General features: G+C 38.6%; 1 protein-coding gene across 3 annotated transcripts in view; it reads left to right on the top strand.

The window, feature by feature from the left end:
• The first annotated feature begins 3,874 nt into the window (after positions 1-3,874).
• Positions 3,875-10,204, top strand: part of Rpap3 (RNA polymerase II associated protein 3) — a 35,439-nt gene continuing 29,109 nt past the window's right edge. The window contains exons 1-3 of one of the 3 annotated variants that reach the window (XM_047551522.1): positions 3,875-4,012; positions 6,587-6,767; positions 7,499-7,639. In XM_047551522.1, the coding sequence (XP_047407478.1) occupies positions 6,618-6,767; positions 7,499-7,639 (291 nt within the window). In that variant the 5' untranslated portion in view covers positions 3,875-4,012; positions 6,587-6,617. Of the gene's footprint in view, positions 4,013-5,765; positions 5,820-6,088; positions 6,181-6,586; positions 6,768-7,498; positions 7,640-10,204 lie in introns of those variants that run through there. The other 2 variants (XM_047551523.1, XM_047551521.1) reach the window with 2 other exon arrangements.

The following is a 10,204-nucleotide window of genomic DNA, read 5'->3' as shown; positions in this document are numbered from 1 at the left end:
AAGTCAGCCAAGAAGGGATACCTCTAGCAAGTTTCAGAGTGCAGATGAATCAAACAGGGTCTTGTTCTATCCTCTCCTGGGGTGTTTCAATCCAGAGGACAGGACAAGGGGTCAGGAGAGAATAGTTTAGTTGCAATCTCTGACCAATCCAGTTACTTACTGGTTACAAGGGCAACTTTCCTATTCAATCATTATCCTTATCAGTAATTTGGGGATAATATTAACCCTGTTGTAAGATAAGGAATGTAAAATAATGTGCTAGCTATTCATCATTCTTTATGTTATTGTGGTTTTGTAGTTTGAGACTGGGTTTCCCTATGTTGCCCAGGCTGGTCTTGAACTTGTGGGCTCAAGTGATCTTCCTGTCTCAGACTCCCCAGTAGCTGGAACTACAGGTGTGCACCATCACACTCAGCTTATCATTCTTATTTGTCTCACTTATTATGTAGATTTCATTTTTTACTATGAGAGGCAATTCCTCTTCCCTGCGATCAGCCTTATTCTTCATCTACTGGTGTCAGTACTTGTTACTCCTTACAGACCTCTTCAGAGGTATTCCAGGAGGATAAGTAGGAGACAGAGAGACAGAAATGTAGGAGAGTACTGTACCCCAGGGTCTGGACCTTAGCTTTGCAGGATGGGGGGGCGGGTAGGAACTAACACTTGTTAATCTCTTACCATGTCCCAAGCTCTGCATTTGGTAGGTATTTTTATCTTCACCATTTTAATTTTATTGAGACATTTGAGATTCAGATTAAGTCACTTTATTATTAAGTAGCAGAATCAGGATTTCAAAATCCAATCCTTGTCCTCATGAAGCAGTGAGCCTGGATTTCTAGCAGAACCTACTCATTTATTCATTATTCTGTTTTTGTGATACTGCACATTGAGCTCTCGCAGTGGTAGAGGGGCATTCTACCACTGAGCTACATCCCAGCTCTTTTTATTTTTTATTTGAGACAGAGTCTGCCGAGGCTGGCCTTGCACTTGCTATCCTCCTGCCTCATGAGTAGCTAGGATTACAGATGCGAGCCACCACTCCTGGCTTCAATCATTATTCTTTTAAAGAATACTTAAGGCCTGTGACAGAGGCTGCTGGTTGCCCTTCAATATATGATCTTCTTTTCTTCTTTATTTACTGAATTTCCAGTTTTTAGAAGAGCATATGACTGCCAAGAATAAAAACTCAACTTCCCTTATAGCCAGGAGTGGCCAGGTACCTAAGTTCTGGCCAATGGCATGTAAGAGGAGGCATATCTTAAAGAACAGTGGACATAATCCCATTCTTGCCCTTTTCCTGCTGACTTGATTTCAGAAAATTGCTGGAGTTTGAGCAGCCATATTGTATCGTGAGTGAAAGCCATGTGCTGAAGGTGGTGAAGCAGGAAGGTATTAGGAGACTGGCCCTAACACTGAGATTGTCATACCAGTCCTGGATTGCTTATATTTGGTCTTACATAAGAAAGAAATAATCTTCTGTTATATTTAAGATACCTTTATTTTGGTCTTCTGTCACATGCATCAAAACCATATATATTATTTCTGAAATAGGAAATGTCAAGGTGCATAAATTTTCTTCCTAAAATTAATTAGCACCCACTTCTTAAGGTTTATATTAACTGTCAAAACCTTCCCACATTAAACTATTTGAAAGTTTAATAATTGTTTTGGCATAAAATTAACAATTCACAATCATTAATTGCAGCATTTTACTGTTGCAATATAAACATTTATGTTGGGCTGGGGAGATAGCTCAATCGGTAGAGTGCTTGCCTCTCAAGCACAAGGCCCTGAGTTTGATCCCCAGCACCGCAAAAAAAAAAAAAAAAAAAAAAAAAAAATTTATGTTTATTTCCAGTGATCATTTTGATTTCAACATGTAAACTACAAAATGAGATTGTCTTTTTGAAACTGACTGTTCTGTTATTAAGTAGTTCAATTGAGATGACTGGGGTTTATTCTTGGCAAAAATATATAAAGAAATATAAAAGAAAGGTATGATTTATTAGTCTTATTGAAGCCATTTGAAGACAATTGTCAATAGAAACTGAGAGGCCTATATACCCTCTATAAAAGAAGAGGGTCCATGTCTGAATTCACAGGGGAGAAGGCTACCATTATAGACACTGTCCCCTGGCCTTGGGGAGCCTCAGAAGTAGGTGATGCTTGACCATCAAGCATCAAGACCATTCAGTTAACTTTTCTCTCTTTGATTCTATATTCACTAAACGACCTTTTGATAGTATGTGAAAAGAAAGGGAGCTGAAGGAAGAGAGAGATTTCATTACCCAAGGGCCTATGAAGTTTTACTAAAACAGGTAGTTGGTCCTCTTTTCTCTCATTTCAATCAACTTTGCAAGAATTAATAAAAATAAAGTAATTGCTTTGTTAAGAACATTAATAAATTAATATCTGCTTTAACCTGACATTATTAATCTTAAAATACAGTACGATTTCTTCAAAACAATTTATCTATCTCCAAACACAACAACTAAATCATTCCATTAGTAAACATTTTGGTAATGCATTTAATGATTTGACTACTAAGACTTCCAAATACAAACATATCCAACAATTAAACAATGGGAAACAGGCGACCTTGTGAGGGAGGACCCTGAAGTGGTTTTTTATTGACCAGGTCCTGGGTTAGTGTTTCCTAGCCTGAACTGCATAGCAATATCCTATGCTTTAAAAATTTGTGAAACTGAGGCTACATTACAGACTAATTAAATCAAAACATCTGGGATAGGATTCATCAATCAGTGTGTGTGTATGAGAGAGAGAGAGAGAGAGAGAGAGAGAGAGAGAGAGAGAGAGAGAGAGAGAGAGAGAGAGAGATTGAGATTCTAAGGTCTATCTATCCATCCATCCATCCATCCATCCCTAAGTGATTATAATGTTCCATCAAGTTTTGAGCATCACTGATCGGAATTTTGGGGATAATGTTTGAGATCAAAGAGTTGATCCAATTTGAAAGTATGTTTTGTTTGTGTTTTGGTAGTCTTCTAATCCTGCCCTCTTCCCTTCTCATACTAGGGTCTTGCACATGTTAGGCAAGTGTTCTACCTGAGTTTCATCCCCAAACCTTTCTATTTTGAAGCAGGGTTTCACTAATTTTCCCCAGGCTGATTTCCAATTTGCAATCATCCTGCCTCAGCCTCCCAAGTAGCTGGGCTTACAGGCGTACACCACTGCGACTGGCTTGTGTGGATTTCTAAAATTATTTTTGTTTTATTTTACAATTCTAGAGTTATCATGGCAGTGAAAGATGGCTCACTCACAAAGAAAGCAGAAGTGAAAAGTGTTAAACGCTTCATATTCTCTCTTCTGAGCCAGAGCATAAAGACAGACCTTAACACTGACACACATCATACAATTAGAAAGGGAATTTACTTATAAAAAGAAAAGGGAGGCAGACAGATGGTTTGCCAAATACAAGTACTTAAAGGAAAACACAAATCCCAGAATACTGCTAAGGTTACCAGTTTACGTCGGTCAGTTCACTGTACAGAGACAGTTACTCTCATATGATTACCATACACACGGAGGTCACGGCATAACGTTAGACAACACAAGACAAATACTAGGGATACGACTGAGGGAGGTCCAAGGAAATGTTCAATTAAGGCTTTATTGTTTTGGAACTCGGATTAGGTCAGGATGACTCTGAAGTTTGAGGATCCTCTCGTGCTAGTTTAGTCACACTAGAAGGTGGCAAAAAGGACCAGACTTCTCTTTTACACACCGTCCCGCGCAGCACGTCTGCCCCCTGAGCCAGGTCGCGAGTCTGACTTCTGCGCACGCTCCGGCCAGGCCCGGGGGCGGGGCGAGGGCTCGCGGGGCCTTATGGGAAGGTTCAGGGGGGCGGGGCGGCGCGAGTGGCGGCGGGTCTGAGCGGCTACGCTGCGCCGAGAACGGTCTGGGGAGTGAGCGGGTACCGCTGTCACCACGGGCTGCGGGGACCCTCTGGAGTCTCCTAGCGGACGGAGGGCGCGCCGTGGGTCTGTGCGAGGTGGGACTGGCAACTGCCGCGCGGCATTGGGGCGGCGCGGCGATGCCTCGGGTAGCGGCGTCCCTGGGAGCGCGTTCTCGGGAGGGGCTCGCTGCGCGCGACCCGGGATGGGCGTTCCGTTTTGCTGCCGGGTGCTGCACAGCCTCGCAGCGGCATTGGGCCATTTGCGTCGGTCTGGACGTCAGGGCCACCCTGGGACAGGACCACCGAGGGGCCGGTCCCCTTTTGGCAGGGTGTGCAGGGTTCGCTCAGTTACTAGGTGTGAAAGTGATACCCTGGGCACTGGAAGTTTCTGGTTGCTGCTAGAACCTAGTTCCGCCGCAGGTTCAGTGTGAGCAGTTGTGGCCTACGGGAGCAGCTGGGGCGGATGGGTGAAAAGGAAACGCTTTCGACCCCCCTATGGCATCTCAGGGGCTTGCTGCGCTTGACTTTTTTTTTTTTTTTTTTTGAGTCCTCAGCAAAGTATTGCACTGGTTCGTTTTTGAATGAGGGGCACTTGTATAATCAAACATGGACACTGCTTGAAAGCAGCTTAGGCTTAATTTAGTTGTTGAGGCTTGGTTAAGAAGACCCATCTGTATCTGTAACTCTTCCTCCTTCCCTGTGAAATGAAGTCTTTTTAAAGTGTTCTAAATAATTTCCTTTTCCGGGCCCTTCTTTTTCTTTCTCCAACCTTCTCCTCCTCCTTAAGGTTTGAATCTCCCTCCATCTTTTGGAGGACTTTCCCTATCACTCATTCTCTCTCCTCCTCCTCCTTGTTCTTTGTACTTCCAATATCCAGACCGTATTCAAGAGCAGGTCTTATTTTATTAAAGACAAATTTAGTCTAATCCCCCCAAATCTCATTTAACTCATTTCCACCCTTTAAAAATCCCATTAAAACTCAGTAATTTTGTAGGACTAACTGTAATATACTTTCTTTTTCTCTATATGCCCTTTGTACATTTGGCACACTGCTAACCTCTCCCATTTTCTTTGGTTTTCTGAAGCAGTACTGTCTGTTTTCTTCCAAGCTCTCCAGGTGCTGTCCCGGGTTTTTACTATGTTGGCACCTCTTCCTCTGTTCCCTAAATATTAGGAAACCTTTGTGCTGGTGATACCCATATTTATCACTAGTCCTTTATTGCTATCTGTGGGTATTTTCTTTTGATATCCCATGAGCACTCAAAATTGGCATATCCTAAACTGAAATAGATTTGTTGGGGCCATTGGCCCTTCAACTCTGAAATCCCTTTTCTTTTTTAAAAAATTGTGTTTTCTAATTCAAAATGACTCCTAAGCCAGAATTCTAGGACTTTTGAATTTGCTCCCCAATTTCCCAATCTAACCAGTCATCAATTCTTTTTCGTTTTACCATCTTAGTATATATTTCAGAATATAGGTCAGATCTCATGACCTGTCATTTCAAAATTTTTCCCATATCTACCTCTTTAACCTTCATTGTCCCTCATAGTTCCTTACTCTGTCATTCTACTTCTCCTCGTTAGTGACTTGACTGGCCCTTTGTGAAACCCAGATAAAGTTTTTTTTTTTTTTTTTTTTTTTTTTTTTTCAGATAAAGTTTTAAAGTCTCTTGGGATTCTTGACTATCTTGACTATCAGCTTACCATCTTTTTTTTTTTTTTTTTTGTATTAGGGATTGAACCCACAGGTGTTTAACCACTGAGCCACATCTACGTTCTTTTTAAAATATATTTTATTTAGGGACAGGGTCTTGCTGAGTTGCTTAGGGCCTCACTAAGTTGCTGAGGCTGGCTTTGAACTCGAGGTTGTCCTGCTTCATCCTCCTGAGCTGCTGGGATTACAGGTGTGCACTACCTCCCCTGACTCAACATCTCTTTAGATTCTTTTCTGTCCATGTATATTGGTCATCTATGAAATAGTGAATAATGATTAATTAGTTAGATTTCAGAAGAATAAACCAAATAGAGTCCCCAACTTACAACTCTAAGCATAAATTTGAGGATTTCTCAGTTTTATAATGGCGATGAAGTAATATGCATTCAGTAGAAACTGTAGTTTGAATTTTTTTTTTTTTTTTCTGGATTGGCACATGAGGCACAACACTCTACTGCAATGCTGGGTGGTGCCAGTGAGCTGCAACTCCCACTCAGCCATGGGATTAGACCAATGAACAACCAGGAGAGTAAACAACCACCACCAGGAGGGTAAAGGACTGATACTTTATAGTGTACTGTGTTGCTAAGCTACTTCAGTAGGTTAGGTTTATTAACCTATGGAGTTCCACCATTGCACACATGGAACAACTGTTAAAAAAAGAAACTTAAATTGAGCAACAATTTTTGTAGAGTTCTATTTTTAGAGAAGATAGGTGAGTGATTAGAGTTTGAAAAAATATTCATTAAACAAAAAGGACATCTAAACTCTGTGCTTTCCAACCTATTTTAATATATGTGTTTCAGTCTCATAAAAATATTTGCAAAATTGAAAACTTAGAATTTAGTGGGTGAAATTATTTTTTGACTTAACAATATTTTCAACTTATGATGGGTGTGGGTATGTAACCCCTTTGTAAATTGAGATGCAACTGTCATATTATTTAATTCTTCTCAGAGGTTGGTTGTTCAAAGCTCTGCAGGCCATAATGACTTCAAATAAAGCAATTGAATTACAACTGCAAGTGAAACAAAATGCAGAAGAATTACAAGACTTTATGAGGGATTTAGAAAACTGGGAAAAAGACATTAAACAAAAGGATATGGAACTAAGAAGACAGAGTGGTGTTCTTGAAGAGGTAAAGAATTCCTAATTTAGTATCTACCAAAACTTTATTTTCAAATAAATCATGGCTTTTTAAAGTGTTTTGTGAAAATTGATGCAATTTGCTTCACTGTCAACAGTTTTTTTGGAAATTCTGCTTTTTAAAAAGTATTTGTTGTTGTATTACTATAATATTTTAAATCTTAGTGAACAGTGATAATACTTAAAGGTAAATAAATAGCATCATAAAATGTATAGGAATGGGTGTGTGCACATATGAAAATGACATATATAGGTTACATATTTAATGATATGTTAGTATTCATTATTGGCATAAAAATGCAGATAGTGCCTAGGTTCAGTCAGATAGTTTTCTTAAGACTGTATTTAAATATGGCTAGGTTTTTTTTATATTGCTTGTAAAGATGTGGAAGCACTTCAGTTTGCCTTTGAATGACTGCTCATTTATTATCCTAAGTCTGGAGATCAGATAGTTTTTGAAGTTTGAATTTAGGATTATAAATTAATGGTATAATTAGGATATCCAGGTAATAATGCTTTCCTTGTGACTGAACAATGTGCAGCATTCATCAAGGGATGAATTAAACTTTTCAAGCATAATTATCATTATTAGTAAAGATGGTAAATTGGTATTTCAAAGCACTTGAAAATTAAATAGATAAATTATTTCTTATATGAAAATGTCATTTAGTGAGAATTTTAAACAACTTGCTAGTTGTACTTAAAACTTACTTTTCTCCCTAGAATTTACCTCCTATTCGAAATGGGAATTTTAGGAAAAAGAAGAAGGGCAAAGCTAAAGAGTCTTCTAAAAAAACCAAGGAGGAAAACACAAAAAATAGGATAAAATCTTATGATTATGAGGCATGGGCAAAACTTGATGTGGTAAGTTAGTCTAATCATGTGCTTCTTGATATTTGAATACAATTTTCTTGGAGTTAGCTAACAGTCATAGATTAAATGAAAAATAATAAAGAGTCCTTATGACTTGTGTCTTCTATTATAGACTGTTTTATGTGGAATAAAAATTTAATCACAAGGCTTTTTAGTTACGTAGATTAGTTTTTCCTTGTGTAATACTCCTTCACTGAGTGGTGACTAAAACAGCCAGATTTCGTTTCCTTTTTCCTATTATATATATATATATATATTTTTTTTTTTTTTTTTTTGGTGGTGGTACGGGGGATTGAACTCAGGGCCTTGTGCATGGGAGGCAAGCACTGTACCTGTTTTATCTGTTTTGCAAAAACAGCATATAGAGGCTCCATTGTACTCTTCACTCAGTTTTTTCTCACTAGTTACATCTTATTTACTATACATTGTACAGAATCAAACCAAGAAATCAACATTGGTATAATGTATATATAGTTGTATGACATTATATTGTGCCTAGATTTAGGAAGCCTCCATTGCAACTAAGGTACAGAAATGTCACATCACCACAAAGATCTCCTTGTGCTCCCCCTTTGTAGTTATTCCAGCCACCCATTTTCCCTGTCATCTGTAACCCCTGAACAGCCAGAATTCTAAGGTAGTGATACTTTAAGAAAAAAATGACTCTGACAATACTTTTTTAATAGAGTGAAGGACCTGTAGAATACTCCTGAGGGACACCTTTGTGTCTAGGTTTAGAGCTGAGGTTGTGTGACAGTAAAAGCAAACTGGTCTTAGTCCCAAAAAGATGTGTTTCATCCTTCTAATCCTGAGATTAAACAGTGGGTTATGTGTGCCTCCCAAGTCCCACACATGACACACAGTGTAGAGAATTACCACTAGTGCACGCTCTGCCTCAGAACCTTCTACCCAGAACTTCAAGTAGCCACAGTCATGTCAGTCGGTGAAAGGAAACCTGTTGGTCTACCTTATTTGGGACTCTTACCCACTTTAAGGGTTGATTTGGTTGGGGGCGTGTGTGGAAGGGAGTTATGTAATAACCAAATATGCATTCCTTTTATTATGTAATATTTGATTCTTACAAAAGAATATGTGGAAATATATGTTCTAAAGCATAATAAAATGAATACATGAGTCCACCATCTAAAAGATAATTTCCCCAGTAGTGTCAAAGCTGTGGATGTGCTCTCCTTCCCTATCCCATTTTCTTTTTTCACCATACCTCCAGACATTGATGGTTTTTATTTTTATGTTTATTATTTCATTTGTACTTTTTGGCTTAACATTTTTACTGAAGTATAATATACATGAATTGCCCAAATCTTAAGTATGGCCTCCTGAATTTTTTAATTTTTTTGATGCTAATGATTGAATCAGGGGCACTTGACCACTGACCCACTTCTCCAGCCCTTTTTTGTATTTTCTTTAGAGACAGGGTCTCACTGAGTTGCTTAGGGCCTTGCTAAGTTGCTGAGGCTGATTTTGACCTCGTGATCGTTCTGCCTCAGCCTCCTGAGCTTCTGGCATTATAGGCCTGTGCCTCTGTGCCCAGCTAGCCTCCTGAATTTTTGCTTCTGTGTACACATAAGAATCATCAAGATATACAGCATTTCCAGCATCCCAGAAGCCACCTTGTCAGTTGATAACCTCTCAAACGCAGCCATTCTTCTGACTTCTCATACTATAGATTAGCTTTGCTGGTTTTGGAATTTGATATATGTATTGTATATAGTATGCACTCTTGTGTTTGATTTCTTTTGCTTTTGTTTTGACTTCTTTTGTCTTCTGATACTGATCCATATTGTGAGTAGTAGTGTTTATTCTTTTCATTGCTGACCAGATTCTGTTGTGAATATATGTTTGTGTATCCATTCTGTTGAGACACATTTGAGTTTCCAGTTTGTAGCCAATTTATATTAATAAACCAGCTATGAGCATTCTCATACAGATCATTTTATGGAGATAAGCACCCAAGAGGGGATTTGCTGATTCATAGTTTATACATATATTTAGCTTTAGAAGATACTGCTGAACCATTTTCCCAATTAGTTATGTTGTATTTTCCTTAATGAAACCAAGGCTTATTGACCCAGGAGAGAGCTGACATTCTTAACTAGTTTCTTTGCCATCTGTTTCAGTATTGTCCCAATGTAAGAGAAGTATAATTTTGGGTCTTGAATTTATTGCTGTTGGGAACATTTTCTGAACATATAATTTTTTCTTCCTGAGTAACATATAGTCTGTGTCACTTTGCCCCTATATAGCTGGTTCCTTTTTATAAGTCAGTGTCTTCATATAATGTTCTTTCGTGAAAGGCATCTCAGAAGATTTCTTATAGAGATGCTTCCCATAGTCATTTACTCATTTAACATGTGTTGAATAAGCTCTTGATGTGTGTGAACGATGCCTTCATGATTGTACTGCATTGTAGTGTCATTTTAGTGATTCTAGTGATTTAGTGATTTAGGTTTATTTACCCTTCCCTTCTAGTGTAGATCTAGGCCACTGCTTTAGTGTCTTGCTCTAATTTTGTTTTCTACATGTCATCATTGGACA

Source organism: Sciurus carolinensis, chromosome 4 (genome assembly GCF_902686445.1).
Source record: "Sciurus carolinensis chromosome 4, mSciCar1.2, whole genome shotgun sequence".
In the NCBI taxonomy this organism is placed as follows: domain Eukaryota; kingdom Metazoa; phylum Chordata; class Mammalia; order Rodentia; family Sciuridae; genus Sciurus; species Sciurus carolinensis.
This window is presented reverse-complemented; position numbering and strand designations above follow the sequence as displayed.